Source organism: Amphibalanus amphitrite, unplaced genomic scaffold, assembly GCF_019059575.1.
Source record: "Amphibalanus amphitrite isolate SeventyFive unplaced genomic scaffold, NRLGWU_Aamphi_draft 000608F_arrow, whole genome shotgun sequence".
Lineage (NCBI taxonomy): Eukaryota > Metazoa > Arthropoda > Thecostraca > Balanomorpha > Balanidae > Amphibalanus > Amphibalanus amphitrite.
Genome location: NW_024882102.1, coordinates 354,405 through 370,185, shown reverse-complemented (window position 1 = coordinate 370,185; position 15,781 = coordinate 354,405). Strand labels below are relative to the sequence as shown.

Here is a 15,781-nt window from a genome sequence, read left to right as displayed (position 1 = left end):
GGAGCAATGACGCTCGGACAGCGCTTGGCTCGAGGTCAGTGCCTTGATTATTAAAATTAGATCGCTTCGGTTAGCGAGTAACAAGCAGATTGAAAATGCTTTCATAACATACCATGTCGACCACTACGCTACATTCGCAATTCAAATGAAATGCATATTGCATACAGTCGTAGAAAGGGTAGGGCGGACGCAAGGTTGTTACCAGGATTTAGGGAAAATTTCGACGGCTGTTGATCAATTACGAATGAAGAAAGGGTGTAAAATGTGAATATCATTCGTAGCGACATTTACCGGCCCGTACCGGGGCAAAGGACAGGACGTTTTACGCCTCCGGTCCTTGTTGCTCCCTCGTTAGTATCGTGTTGCCGTTTTTGAGACACCTTACCTACCTATGGTTTTTCACACCACCTCATTTTGACACACGTCATTTACGCACATAAGAAAAATTCAGACCCAAGTAATGCAAGGCCAGGTCACATCAAGTGTCACATCAAGTGTCACCAGGCCACCTCAAGATAAATTTAACCACTCACCATAGCTACACCGGCTAAACGATTGATTCAAAACTTTTGGCGATCAATAATTGTAGCAAGTTGTTTAAAATGTTTATTTCAGGAGCCGAGTTAGATGGTGAAAAACGCCCCCCCCCCCTCCCCCCACACGCCCTTTCATATGTTACTATCGGGTCTCTACTCTAGCACGGTTTGATCAAATGCACTGCTGCAGGTTCCTGCTCTGTCGTCTTAACTTCGCTGGAAGTATCTTTTTCTGAATTGTGTTTGTTTCGCAGCATAATAGCCGTTTTTACGACGGGCTTTCCGGCGAGTGCACCTGATTTGACCAAATCTGCACCTTATCTCTTTTACAGCAAATATCTTTATTTTATGAATTTATTTCAGTGTTTTAATCGAACTCTCTGATAATATGACAAAGCAGGCATATAAGCAGTTAGTGCAATTCTAGCTGATAGCTACTAAGAGACACACTGAAGCTGATTTGACCAAATCTGCACGTGATCTGCACCTGATCTACACCAGATGTGCACCAAATGTGTACCAGATGGCCGTCGTGAAAACGGCTAATATGCGATCGATTTTTTGTTTTTGCTGTGCGTCAAACAGCTTAAAACTGAAAAATCACTCATCGTCCGATAAAATTCATATCAATTCAAACATGAGTGTGTGGTATAGGGGAAGATCTCAACATTCACTGGCCCTCTCCTCAGTGTCTAACATGTTGGCTCACTTCCACAGGAACAGGCCACGTCTATTATAACCATGCAAATGAAGGTAGGAAAAGAAAGCCCACACTGTAAAAAAAAGTTTAGCACCAATGTCAAAAACCAGCTCCTGTACCGGCTATTTTAAGCACCCTAAATGGGTGCAATCATTTAGGGTGCTTAAAATAAGCCGGTACAGGGAGCTACTTTTCGAGATGGGTGCTTAACTTTTCTTTTCAGTGCAGGCACCTGATTGATTTAAAAACTCATGATTGTACTTACCCTGCCGAGTCCCCAGGAACGTCTGAAAGGCGACACTTCAGCCACTGTGGACTGCTTCGGCTGCTGCTGCTTTTGTTGTTCCTCTTGCCGCTGCTGAAGATTACCTTGCTGCTGCTCTTGCTGTTGATGTTCCTCCTCCTGCTGTTTAGGTTGATCTTCCTGCTCGGTTGTTCCCAGCCGCTGAGTCTGCTGCTGTTGCTGACGATTGTCTGTTCTTTGCAATGGCGCATGTTGTCGCTGCAACGGCTCATGTTGTCTCTGCGACAGCGGTACTCGCTGCTGAGATTCCTTCTCTTCACACTCCTGTTGAAGCTGCCCTGCTAGCTGCTCTTGTAGCTGCCCTTGTTGCTGCCCTTGTTGCTGCTCTCCTTCAACATTTACACCCTGCATTGCCTCCTGATCCGCTGACTCAGTCGGGGTCTCTACAGGTGATCCGAGCTCCTCAGGAGTCGGGAACTGATCCAGGGTGCTGCTCCGTGATCCGTCTGGTGAGGAACGAGACCGCTTGGTGGAGCGAGAGCTGCTGGAGGAGCGAGAGCGAACCCGATCTGGAATGGAGGACAGACGTCACGGTTAGATGACGGGCGGAGCAGCTATGGCACGGCAACAATGAAAACATCGGAGAAAGGTGCGTGCCCTAATTATATGTCATGTCATATAAACCGGGCAAGAATCGAAAAAATAGTGTTTGCCTTACACGTATATCGATTTATCCATGCATACCAGCTGTTATACCAATCGATACATGTTCAGCCAACAAAGATCCACAACAAATATCCATAAAAGCTAAAACATCTTGAGGATTTCCCCAGTCAAGATGATGTTCATAGTTACCAGGAACATGCTAGGTAACGTTTTAACCTAAGCGGAGCAATTGAAATACCAGAGACCAGCACCGGCGATGCATATAACAACGAGCAGCACTGAGCAAAACTCACCTTTGGTTCGAGTCAGTGACCCCAGTGATTCTGGCGGTGAGTCGGAAATCTTATCGGCCCGCTCCCCACCACTGCCGTCAGAACTCTCAGAGGCCGATCGACAGGAGTCGGTAGACTGTGGCGCCGCCTGGCGGCCGCTAGACGGCGCCACCATCGCTGTGTCGCGCTCGGCGGTGGTATACAGTGGGCGCCTGTTGGAACATAGGAGGTTGTGTAAGAGTTGGGCAGATACCGTGCTAAACAATACATGTCATGAGCTATACATTGAAAACATAGCAAAGCTTTATGAAAGTACTTTCCAAAGACGTCATAGATTTGTCATTTTCGAGCTCAACTGAAACAGGGTTTAGCAAAATAGCCTACTGAAAGTAAATACAACTCAACCTATAGCAGTCTAATTGGGGATACAATATCTGTATACAGGTCTTTGACAGACAAATATGCCCGGGACACTTATACACAGACGGATAGACAGACGTATGGACCGAAAGACAGGCCGACGGGCCGACAATCACACAGGCAGCCAGCCTGACAGGCACACTAGGAAGCAGCCCCACACATGGCAGATACACTACACCTTTCTCTCCTGACTTTGGATCAGACAGATGGTGGCCATTCTCACCTGGCCGTGTCCAGTTGCCGCTCCAGCCGCTCCCCCAGCGACAGACGGTGGTCCGAGTCAGACAGGTGGGCGGCGCTCCGCAGCGCCTGGATCCAGTTTCCGCGGATCCCGGAGGTCATTGCTGACAGCTGGATACGGGTTCCGTCCCACGTCTGAGGGGAAATGGAGCAAAGGAGACGCATGAGTTATAGGGATGTGCACAAACATTGTACGGCTCACCCCGTGAAGGAGCCGCTCGCTTGGGATGAACGATTATTTGACTCAATAGCAATATTTATTTTAAATTGCAATGTATCATGGTACCTAGCCTCAAGCACTTCCAAGTCTCATCAACAAAAAGGAAACGCCTTTAGGGAAAGCGAATTGACCCAGACCATATAATATATAAATATAATTAATTTCGGTACTTTTACGCGCATTATCCGAAATATTAAATAATCTTCACTAGCTCAATTCCTAAACTACCATTAACTTTGTTCTCCTCAAGGCCCAGGAGACCCAGTTTGTTCTACATTTCGTCTCCCTATCATTTGGTATCTGTATTATTATCTGCCATCACCGAGGGCTGAACTCGTATATATTTTCCTCCCGGCTCCCCCTTACCGTGATCTGGAAGCCGTAGTTTTTCTCAGTCTCACACTCCTCGACCCACTGTGCGCCGTTCAGGTCAATGAGGCCGTCGGTGACATTGAGGTCCTCCGCTCCCGTGTCTCGGTATAAGATGAGCGAGGTGCCTCTCAGGACGAACCAGTGTTTGGCCCACGTCTGTGAAGGACAGGGGAAACATCAAATGAGTTGCAAATCATAAGTGAGCATATCAGTAAAACGCAGAACAGAGCTACCTTTTGTAGGTACGGGACGCTTGAAACCTGTAGGAAGAATCGACGGGCTGGACGAAAATTGCCATAAGCAAGCGACATTTAACGTTTACATTGTATCAATTTTACACGACAATCACTTGCGCGCAGAATATCACAGTGTAAAAAATGGTTTGCTTGGCTTTGACGTCTCAATTGTGCTGATTGCTCTGCGGACAAAAAAAAATAAATATACGCTCTTGGACATAATTGGCAGCGGGCAAAAGCGAGTTCCCATGTTTTGACGATATCAGTTGAATCATGAATCCCGACATTCGTGTGCGCCACTAAATGTGCCCGCTTCTCTACGTTTCTACGTCCTCCGCGTTCTGACCTTTTTCTCGGTGAGCTTCATCAGCCATCCCTTTTTGATCCTGAGCAGTTCCTCTGCCGGCAGGTTGACCCGCAGCTCCGTTGTGTCGCCGCCGCCGACCACAGCGTCACCGGCGTCCTGTCGGGAAACGGAGAAGCATGCAATGTTAGTGAGGTAATTGAGAGCTCAGGGGTTTGGTGTAAATTTTCAATCGAAGGTTGTTGAATGTTGCTGACAGTGCCAGGTCCGCCACTGGTTCCCTAGTGCAGTAGTGCATTGATTGTCTGAAATGGGCAAAAGACGGTCCCCCGGCCATTGACAATGCCCTTTCACGTAGGTGCTATTCATTAGTGCGCCCCTTGTATTTCATGCCGCCATCCGGGTGCACTTCTCACTGTCTCACAGCTCTCTATAACGCGGAAATTAACATTGATATAGCGCTACATTTCGGTTTTCCAGTCATATCTAGTCCAGTAATTAACCACTTGATTGTCCCCTGGCATTCACTGACAGTCTACTGATGGTCCCTGGATGATCCTCTGATGGTCCCCTGGTCCAGTGAAGGTCCCCCAGACCACCCACTACACTCACGGGTCTGTCGGTGCCAATGACGACATCGGACGGTGGGGTGGCGGACCGACCCACCGACGAATCGTCGTCGTTCTCCCGAGTCGGCTTCTCGTCAGCTGACTGAAGCTGGAGGGAGGGAGAGAGGGGAGAGAGAGAGAGAGAGAGAGAGAGAGAGAGAGAGAGAGAGAGAGAGAGAGAGAGAGAGAGAGAGAGAGAGAGAGAGAGAGAGAGAGTGAGAGTGAGAGAGAGAGAGAGAGAGAGAGAGAGGGAGGGAGGGAGGGAGGGAGGGAGGGAGGGAGGGAGAGAGAAGCGGGTAAGATGTACGCATGTGATTGGGTGAAAAGGCATCCAATCGACGTGAATTGACTTCAGAGTCATACGTCCCCGGTGCTTCGAGAGGTCACTTCAGATATGGTTACGAGCGAGCGAGCGCAGCGAGCGAAGCGAAGTCTTTTCAATATAACGGAAAAATCTCAGCATGAGCGGCCCGGCCCGGCCCGGCCTGTAACGCTTTTGAGAGGCTTATATCTCAGCAACCGCTGGACCGATTGGCCTGCGGTCTTTTTTGCTGGGTAGCCCCATCCCTTCTACTCCGTAATTGACTACTTTTGATACACCTCAGTGACCGTCGTGGCACGTGCCACGTGAAAAGTCAAGGATGTTCAAGCTGTTTTACAAAAGTAGTGATTTTGAAAGGCGTATATCTCAGCAGCCGCTTGGGCGATTGACTTGCGGTAATTTTTGTAGGGTAGCAGGCAGCATCCCTTCTACCAAAAAATAGGATACTCTCGATGCATGTGGGTCACCCCCAGTGCACGTGCAAAATACAACAATAAGAGGTGTCAAATTTGTTCCCATTTTAATTACTCGGTAATTACTGGGGCGATTTCGCTGAAACTTGGCATACAGGTAGGCACCCACCAGGCAATGCATTCCCATGTGTTGCGGTTAAGGTGCTACTGCACGTGCGCACGTGCAGGGGGCGCTTCCAGATCTCGAGAACGGCTGGGCCGATTGCGCTCAAATTTGGTACACGGTTGGGGACCAGTTAGTAGGGTGCCGTGCAAAAGTCAGTTTGGACCCCGTTTGCACGTGCGCACGTGCAGAATGCCGCTTCCAGATCTCAGGAACGGCTGGGCCGATTGCGTTCAAATTTGGCACACGGCTATCGACCGGTTAGAAGGGTGCTTTGCGCAAGTCCGTTGGAAGTACCCTCTCGCCCTTCCGCACGTGCAGGGCTCACTATCTCGCTCGCTCGTTCTTCGCCGAAAAGGCGTTTTACTGGTACGTTAAATTGTTCTTTGTATCATTTTTTTATATTGATAAACAGGTTGAACAGTCACAGAATCTATGTGGCCGTCAAAACTCGAAACAAAGGTTTCACCTGATGCCACCCTTTCAAACACAAGTTCCACAATATAAGTCCACCGTTCCATGCTTCTATCCTCAGGATACTGAAATCCTTCTCCTCCACACCGCCACCCCCTTCCGGGCTGGACAGGCAACTTTATCTCATGCGGGCTGCTCCCTTGGAGCGGCACCGCTGCTCCCGAGGGAGCGCACCCCGTAGCCGGGTGCAGTGAGTGCCTTGGGGCTGGGTGGCCTGTCTTCGGACGGGCTCAGCCCCGGCGACTCACTAGGGTGCCTGCCCAGACCAATGTCTCCCCCTATATCCTATCATCCTCCCGGCTCTGAAATGGTCTTACTGGACCGAAAGGGCCTAACCCAACAACAACAACAACAACAACACAATATAAGTGTCCAATGCTACCTGTCGGTCTTACCTTGCTGTGCTCTATACTCTGCAGGAAGGAGAGAGTCCGAGTGGGCCTGGGTCGAGTCAGAGAGTCAGCGATGTCCTTCAACTTCTCCTCCCTCCGACTCGAGTAGTCGGCTAGGTCTCCGCCGTCCTCTGAAAAGTAGGACGCATTAGATGGTCATACTCGTAGAGCTGCGTAACAGGTAGTGGCCTGAAGTCCAATGGTCAATCGGCAAAATGGATTAACATTCAGCTACCCTAGCGGCGGGTTCAAAACATAGGTATTAGGTAGGTAAGTACCTCTGAACAATGGAAGAGCAAATAGATAAGCAAACGCTGATGTCGGAGGCATCGAGTAGCACAAAACTCACAACAGATCGAAGGCACAGAAATGCTCCGTTTATTGCACGTCGCTAGTAGGAACCACGGGCGAAGCAACATTTTTGCCCCTGATTTGACTACATGTCCTTCCTCCAATCCCAACTCCCAAAGAGCAGTAGGCAATGAGTCTGAATAAGTGTTTACCTTGTTTGCTGGTAGATGTCAGTCTCGCAGATCCGCTCGAATCGGTCGAGTCCAAGCTGTCCGTGATCCTCTGAGGCTGCTCCTCTTCGTTCAGGAAATTCTGTAAATACAAATTTGTCTTGGTGAGTAATGTACTAAGTTTCACGAGGGTGTATACTAAGAAACCTTCTTAGCAAATAGCCTCCGAAGTAGCTATTTATCGATTAATTCAATGACCTCGCAATGTTCAACCAACAAGGTTCACTATTCAGTGTAAAATCATACCAAGTGACCAACAACTTTTGAAAACAAGCTCAAAGCATGTTCCGAGGCCTATTCCACTAAGCTGGACAGTTTTACCCAGACTGGCAAAATACCGACAGAGTGCCTTACCTGACTGGATCTGCCAGTGCTGAGTATTTCGGCGATGGTATCGGCCGACTTGGCCCGTCCCTGTCGGGTCTGACGGGCCAGTTTGGCCAGTCGTCGGGTCCGACATCGGTCCTGGGTAGGCGGAGACTCGGAGGAGGCCGGTAGCGGGTCCGCTGAGGGGCAGAGGCAAATAAATCAGCCACAATTTACTTGCGAGATCCGAAGTTAGCCTGTAGAGGGTCATAGATGTGAAAATCGGTCATCATTCGATTCAGACCACACACAGGGGGAGGGGGGGGGGGCACAATCTGCTGAGGGTCACAGCATGGAACTTAATCATTATTTCAAAAGTTTTGGTGGGGGGGGGGGGCCTTCGGAGATTTACAAATACATAAATCAGTCCTGATCTAGCAGCTGAGACTGGAGGATACTTAATCTGTTGAGGGCTGGGAGCACAGATGTTTTGGGCCCAAATCAACCGACTTTCGGGGGCGGGGGAGGGGGGGGGGGGGCTACCAAGGTTACAGGCATAGATGTTGTTCCTTCAGTCTGTGCTTCTTCTTCTTCTTCCGTTGTCCGGCGATTCCGGCGGGCCGATCATCGAGCCTCCGGCAGGAGGCCAGTCCTCCTGAAGAACCTCAGCACCGCGTCCGGGTCCTCTTGTAGCACCGTCAGTGTCGGGGTGTGGCCGAGGAGCGCAGACCGCGCCGCCTGGTATTTCGGGCATTCACAGACCACGTGTTCCGTGTCCTCCGGCACGCCACACTCGGGACACAGGCCGTCGGTGTCCGGCCTGTTCCATCTGGCTAGTGTGGCTTGGAGCAGTGGACAGCGGTTCGCTCGCAGCTGATGGAGCAGAACCTGGTCCCGTCTGGCCCATTCACTCTCATACTTCAGGCAGCGCCCGTCCGTCGCTCTCCGGTGAGTGTGCTCCGGGGGCACGGTGGTGTGGTACGTGCCAGACCATTTCTTCCAGCACACACCACGGATGGCCACTTTCGCCGACGGGAGGTCGATCTTGGCCGTTTCTTGAGGGAGGGTCCTTCCGGTGTTTGCTGCCTGGTCTGCCTGCTCATTTCCCGCGATGTCTGCGTGGCCAGGGATCCAGACGATTTGTACGTTCACTTTTCTGCTTCAGTCTGTGCTGGGGAGCACGGCTGAATCTCACATTGAATTTATCAGCTGAGGCTTGGGGTAGTCTGCTGAAAGGCATGAGATGAGCAATGGGCATGTATAAGGCGAATATCAAAAAAGATAAACGCCCATCGCCTCTGCGGAGGAGCATGGATACGTAGATCGGACATTCACAGATGAGCTAAGAAACGCTGAGATAGTATCAACTTTGTGGTATAGCCAAATACAGCATGCATGCGGCGTTGCTTGCACTTGCAGAGACAGACAAACCCGAAGATGCACTCACATATACAATGCAAAGTAAGATTTCCGTTGAACTTTGTAAGCATACCTATAGGTGTGTTACGAGTACGACAAATAAGGCACGAATGAGACAATCTTAGTTCGATGAAGTGACTGCACAAGTGCACAGAGGTCTTGATATCAAGTGAGGATGAAAATGACATCATATCAGCCATGTAGACACCCATACGAATGCATCTCGTTTTTTTTTAATTTTCTCGTTTCAATCCTATTTGTTTCACTTTTAAACTTATTTTGTCTTTTTCTGTTGAAAATAAATGAGATGAGATGAGATGAGATCTCCACCAGCCATTCTACCGAACTGTGAAGAGCCGATAGAACTACCGGCTCTATACAGTTTAGTAAGTCTACTCTAGAGCTACCGGCACTAGCAAAACTGGGGGCTCTCTCAGACTTGCTATCATTAGCTTATCTCACTTACCGTCATTAGCCGGTTGAGCCGCCCCCGGTACCGGTAGGGGCTCACTGGCTGGTGGTCGGTTCTCTTTAGCTGCAGGCTGGACTGAGGGTCTACTCTCCCGGGGCGGGGGCTGGGCCGGGGGACGGGCCACGGGCTCTGACTGACAACTCATCAGACGTCGTCGGCTGACGGGGGGTGTTTGGAATGGCTCGGCACCTGGAAAAGTAAAGACACAGGGTTAGAAGATGTCGTGTGATGCGTACAGACTACAGAGCATCACAAAGTCATGATTGTATGTAGAGTGTAATGAGTCTAACACACATTCTCTATTCACTATTTCATTACGTGCGCATGGGCTGGCCTACCATCTTTGTCACATCCGTCGTAGGTATTATCGCAAAGACGGTGTTGCTCAGGGGTAGGGGAAGTTGGGGGAACGCCGAATACTTTTTTTCTGACGCCCGTAGCACACAAGGTAAACAACATAAGCTATTCTTGTTGGCGTCATTCGAGAGGCCAGTCTTTTGCCTTTCAAACATACCAGGCGCATTTGATGAATTCGCATACCGTTAAGCGCACAAACTAAAAATATCAAAGAAGTGACTTTTTCGGCGTTGCCCCGGACTGCGGGGAAAGCCGAAAATGGGAGAAATGATCTACGGTGAATGCCGAACTTGATGTTTTGCCATTTTATCTCAAACCATAGACCACTATATATCGATATATAGTGGTCTATGCTCAAACTTTATGCAGAATTCATCAAAGCTGACACGTTTTTAATAGCTTGAGGACGCTTGGTGCACACTGGAAGTTATAATTGTGTGATATAATAAGAAAAGGCCAGATAAATCATTCCTTACAGGTAACAGGCCGTTGTGTCGGTTGAAAGTGTAATTTGCGTGACTAAAAATACGCGTTGCTATTGCTATTCTACAGCAGTTAAGTCCACGTAGCGTGCTTTAACGTGCGTAATTGCACGTTTTCGGCATTACCCCAGCCAGCCATACTTTCATTTGCAGGCCCATAACTTTTCAACGTGCTGTATAAATTTCAAATAGGCAGCACACTTATGCAAAGACATACTAAAGATTACTTGACCGAATTGGCCAGATAAACGGTAGCATAATGAGTAAGAAATGCAGCTTCAAAGGCGCATGTAGTACAAGGGAAACGTACCTTGAAAACGCTCTTGGCGCCCTCACAGCCGAAGTATTCCGAATGACGACTCGTAACAAACATGAGATAATTGGTAGTCACTTAAGCTTCAGAGCATCACTGACGGGTGGCATCCATGTATTACAGTTTTCGAAATATCTCGAATTTCGGCTTTGCCCCAACTCCGGCATTGCCCCAACTTCCCCTATCGTTTGCTTGTTTTATATGAAGTTTGACAGCATTCCAGACTACTCGTATTGTTTATGCATAGGCGTGGTAGCACATCCGTTTATTCATTTACTCATGCTCTAATTCAATCGTTCATTAGTCCATTCATTCATTCATTCATTCATTCATTCACACATGTATTCTTGTTCTCACTCACTCACTCACTCACTCACTCACTCACTGCTTACCTGAGGCTTCTCGGGTGGTAGCTGAGGAATGTGTGCTGGCCCTTCCACCGGGAAAAGTGGCGTTTCGCTTGTTTCGGCCCTGAAAATAAACCACATTTGAGTTTCAATGATGAACACGATCTCACAGGTATCTTGCGTCACATTCATACTATGGGTTGCACGACAGATAAGCAAGAAATCGCCAATTCCCGACACAGCTAAGACATATGGGTTGATAGAATACCTACAACATTTATGCGTGTTGATATGAGGCAAAGACAAATACGCAAAGTCAAATGAAGAAATACAATATTCAAGCACGATGTTTCTAAGTGTCTTTTAAGCTGCACGCTACTCCAACAATGTCCAATGCAAAGGCAATGCGTTCCATACGCCATGCGCTTTGCACAAGCCATGCATGAATGGATGGTGACTAAGCGAGAGGGCGTGTTCGACCTTTCGTTCTAGGTACGGATGCATGAGCACAATCACGAATGCACTGTTTCTTTGAAGTGCATGGAGTTGGGAAGCCTCGAGTACCCAAAGAGCAAGGGGTACATGACGTTAGAAAGGGTCAATGCTCTCCATGGCATGCACGCAAGGACAGCGTCCTAGAAGCAACTTAGCATCGGACACGCGAGCTTAGCATTAACACGCCAAAAGTGTGGAAAGACCTCAAATCCGCCGACAGTAAGTAGTTCTGAGTTCACATTATAAGGGCACCCGCCCCATTGCTGGCAGGTAGCAACATTCCAATAATTTTGATGCCTAACCAGTCCTTCGTATCTTGGCATCTGACAAATTCTAGCGTTCTGCTCTGACACGTATCCGGGAATTTTTACCCGAAAGACTGCAGCGTGAACTTTTTCTTTACCGGAATTGATGCATATTTCCAAGGCTGATACCACATCCCCAGGGGCAGGGCGCCCACCATGACGTCATCCCGAGGGGTCCATCTTGACCAAAGCCATGATAAACTGACTTTATCAACATACCTTGACCCATCCGTGACAAAGTCCCGACAGTAGCGGCGGAACACCTTCAATTAAAGGGGGCACTGCCGACTTTTGGTCCCATTCTTTCCATGCAACGTCCATAGGGCTTATGTTAAAATGCCAAAATCAAAGGGGGCACGGAGCCCCGGTGCCCTCCCCGTTCCGCCGCCTATGAGCCCCGAGGACCATCCCTAGGTTACCTACCTTGACCATGGCCGTAGTGTAGACATCCAGCGCATCCATCCACCAGCGCGACTCATCTCTGCACGTTCCCTTGATGAAGGTGACGCGGTCAGGTGCCGTCAGGGCCACGCTGTAGCTGTTCCCGGTGACATCCTCTGCATCGGCGACCTCCAACACCTTGGACATGTCGATGACGCCGTGGGGCACCGTCTCCGGCTGGGGGTAGAAGGGGGGGGAGAGAGTTAGAGAGGGAGGGAGTGAGAGAGTTAGATAGGAAAGAGAGATATCGTGTAGACAGAGTTATGACAGATAATATCAACGTTTCGTTGGAGTCACAAAAGGTTCATAAAGGTCAACTAAGGGTAAAACTAGAGGTTAAATTGCGATGCCGACTGCCTAATATAATTATTGCCGCCTTTATGTCCAAGGAAGTTTTAGTTATGACTGCACAGAATGCGTCAGAGTCATAGAGTATGCTAAAATTTGAGTAACTAAATCTTTCATGCAAGCTTGACCTTTTAAAACTTGTTCCATATTTCGGCCAGTCCATATCACTGACCTATGACGTTATAACCTCTGCATGACTGGAAAGCTCTCACGTTAGGGATAACCTTTCTCACACTAACCCGAAATGGCATTCACCCTGTCGGTTCTAACTACCGGAAATATCTGATTATGACGGTGCATTGACCAGAGAGCACCGTAACCAAAAAGCTTTGAACACAGAACAAGCAACGCTGGATAATGGTATTTCATTCAAAGCTGATTCATAACAATTCCAGAGTAGCGCATTGAAGCAGCACCTGTTCACTCGATTTGATATCAATGGTCACCTCACGACTTCGATTCATTTCACAACCCCTTTCGGTGACGTCATCAAACGTGAACTGGTTAAATAGGCGGCACGATATAATATCGAGAACGTGACCTGTCAGATAATATAGAGGGTTGTCACATGTCACGTGTGCCGCCCATGACATGCTGTCAGAAGTATGTATGGCCTATGGGGAGCTGTCAGGTCATAAATGAGGAGCCATGTCACCTATACAAATGTCTGCCTCAGTCCGTGTCTTGACATCTATTTACGTTTTAGTAGCAAAATTACACACCTTTTTCACACAATAAAGGTAGGTATTAGGGTGTATCGTCGAATTTTGATTTTTTTTAATCGTCTTCACTACTAAATTTTATTGGTCCCTGGCATGTTTGAAGCCGTAGGATACCAATCAAAAAAATCTGGGACGAAAACCTAGCCTGCTGCGAGCGGTTGAACGGAAGCCTGTCGGGACGGCGCCAGGCGTTGAAGTCTCCCCGTTAGTTACGCGCACACTACCACCACGCGGCGGCTGGAGCCGTGCCGCCGTGTTCCCGGTCAGCCGTGTTTTAGCGTTCACTGACGGGTCGAGGTGATTATTCTAAGCTTTCCTAAGAAGCTTTCTGCCCCGCAGCTCATTATTGAGCAAGAATATCGCACAAACTGCATAGAACATTGACATGCAGGTTGTCGGCACATATGGAGAAGGGGATGTTTTGGTTAATGCCTCCTTTAATAGGAAGATATTGTGGAAGAACAACACATTTCTCTTGGAAATTACTCATCCTCCTTCTTCCTACGTGCCTGCTTTAGTAATCGAAGTACCCCTATTGACTCTACGTTCTTGATTCGGCTGTCGATTTTATGCATGGAATTCCGCTATATTATATTTTCTCGCTCAATGTCCCCTGAGCTATATTGAGGCGTCACGGGACAGCAATGCTCAGCACACAACTGCAGAGAAAAAGTCAATGTGGTCATGCGTTTTGTATGCCAAAATGTGTGAGCCTTGGCGTGTACCAGCAGCCGTTGTCACCATTGTAATTTTCACGACTTTATAAGGATGCAATTGCCCACTTCCCAGTTCCCAGACTGGGTTTGGAGATATAGTTTTACAGAAACATTTAGGAATGTCTGTAATGTAAGTTAAAAGCTAATACCGAAAGGAATCCACATATTTTCGAATTTCCTGTTTGCTGTATTGCTTAGTAAATGCCAGACGTCATGATGGCATGGTTGCCATTGATGGTATGCCGGATGGCCAGGGTACGAACTCACGGTAAGTCAGCTTGGCCGGCAGGCATCAACAGGCACAATAGTCTTACACTGATATCGTCACCCTCAGTTATTCGTCACCATTCAGCAGCAGGCCCAGAGCTTCGGGCTTTGAACCGTAAGGCACAGGTGTAGGAGCAAGACATTGCGCCGATTCGAAGGGCTGGAAGGGCAGCATCGCGGGGGCTGGAATGCGCCTGAGCGGCTGAGACCATCCCATTGGGACGGGGGTGTTCTGGATGCACTCAGCCGCTCATGCTGGGAAATGCATCCAATGGAGCTCTACCCCATCCCCACCCGTTTCGAATGATTAGGCTGACCTTTAGTCTAGAACAAAGAAGGATGATGGTTGGCTGGTCCCGAGGATAGAAAGGACAGGTAATGACATCATATAATGAATCGAAGACGGCCCCGGCCCGATCCTCTGATAGAGGCTCATCAACACGTATCTCGTTGTGGACCATTTCGTTTTCCTCCACCGTGGTTTTTGCACCGACCTCAACGGGTTGGAAGATTACGATGTTCAGAAACCATTAAGGTCGTAATTGTATATTCGTTGAGTTAGGTTGGCCTTTCCATTCCATGAAGACTACTTTATAATTATTGGATGATAGGATGAGGTTTTCACTGTGTTGAACTTGTCCTACCTGCTCAGTGAACGAATATACAACGAATATACAATTACGATCTTAATGGTTTCTGAACATCGTTACCTTCCAACCGGTTCAGGTCGGTGCAAAAACTACGGTGGAGGAAAACGAAATGGTCCACAACGAGATACGTGTTGATGAACCTCTATCAGAGGATCGGACCGGGGCCGTCTTCGATTCATTATATGATGCCATTACCTGTCCTTTGTATCTATCCTCGGGACCAGCCAACAGTCATCCTTCCTTGTTCTAGACTAAAGGTCACCCTAATCATTCGAATGGAGAGCTCCATTGGATGCATTTCCCAGCATGAGCGGCTGAGTGCACCCAGAACACCCCCGTCCCAATGGGATGGTCTCAGCCGCTCAGGCGCATTCCAGCCCCCGCGATGCTGCCCTTCCAGCCCTTCGAATCGGTGCAATGTCTTGCTCCTACACCTGTACCTTACGGTTCAAAGCCCGAAGCTCTGGGCTTGTTGCTGAATGGTGACGAATAAGGGTGACGATATCAGTGTAAGACTATTGTGCCTGTTGATGCCTGCCGGCCAAGCTGACTTACCGTGAGTTCGCACCCTGGCCATCCGGCATACCATCAATCGCAGCCATGCCATCATGACGTCTGGCATTTAATAAGCAATACAGCAAACAGGAAATCGAAAATATGTGGATTCCTTTCGGTATTCGCTTTAACTTACATTATAGACATTCCCAAATGTTTCTGTAAAACTATAATATCTTCAAACCCAGTCTGGGAACTAGGAAGTGGGAAATTGCATCCTTATAAAGATAAAGTCGTGAAAATTACAACGGTGACAACGGCTGCTGGTACACACCAAGGCTCACACATTTTGGCATACAAAACGCATGGCCACATTGACTTTTTCTCTGCGGTTGTGTGCTGAGCATTGCTGTCCCGTGACGCCTCAATATAGCTCAGGGGACATTGAGCGAGAAAATATAATATAGCGGAATTCCATGCATAAAATCGACAGCCGAATCAAGAACGTAGAGTCAATAGCGGTACTTCGATTACTAAAGCAGG

The 15,781-nt window shown here is 48.5% G+C and overlaps 1 protein-coding gene across 1 annotated transcript in view; it reads right to left on the bottom strand.

The window, feature by feature from the left end:
- LOC122363173 (protein outspread-like) overlaps positions 1 to 15,781 on the bottom strand; it is a 92,550-nt gene that overhangs the window by 35,806 nt on the left and 40,963 nt on the right. Inside the window, exons 4-15 of the mRNA XM_043332133.1 lie at positions 12,023 to 12,217; positions 10,845 to 10,923; positions 9,295 to 9,489; positions 7,458 to 7,609; positions 7,086 to 7,185; positions 6,586 to 6,713; positions 4,823 to 4,927; positions 4,253 to 4,369; positions 3,665 to 3,826; positions 3,062 to 3,213; positions 2,440 to 2,630; positions 1,502 to 2,049 (exon numbers count right to left, since the gene is read on the bottom strand). Of these exons, the coding sequence (XP_043188068.1) occupies positions 1,502 to 2,049; positions 2,440 to 2,630; positions 3,062 to 3,213; positions 3,665 to 3,826; positions 4,253 to 4,369; positions 4,823 to 4,927; positions 6,586 to 6,713; positions 7,086 to 7,185; positions 7,458 to 7,609; positions 9,295 to 9,489; positions 10,845 to 10,923; positions 12,023 to 12,217 (2,124 nt within the window). The remainder of the gene's footprint in view (positions 1 to 1,501; positions 2,050 to 2,439; positions 2,631 to 3,061; positions 3,214 to 3,664; positions 3,827 to 4,252; positions 4,370 to 4,822; positions 4,928 to 6,585; positions 6,714 to 7,085; positions 7,186 to 7,457; positions 7,610 to 9,294; positions 9,490 to 10,844; positions 10,924 to 12,022; positions 12,218 to 15,781) is intronic.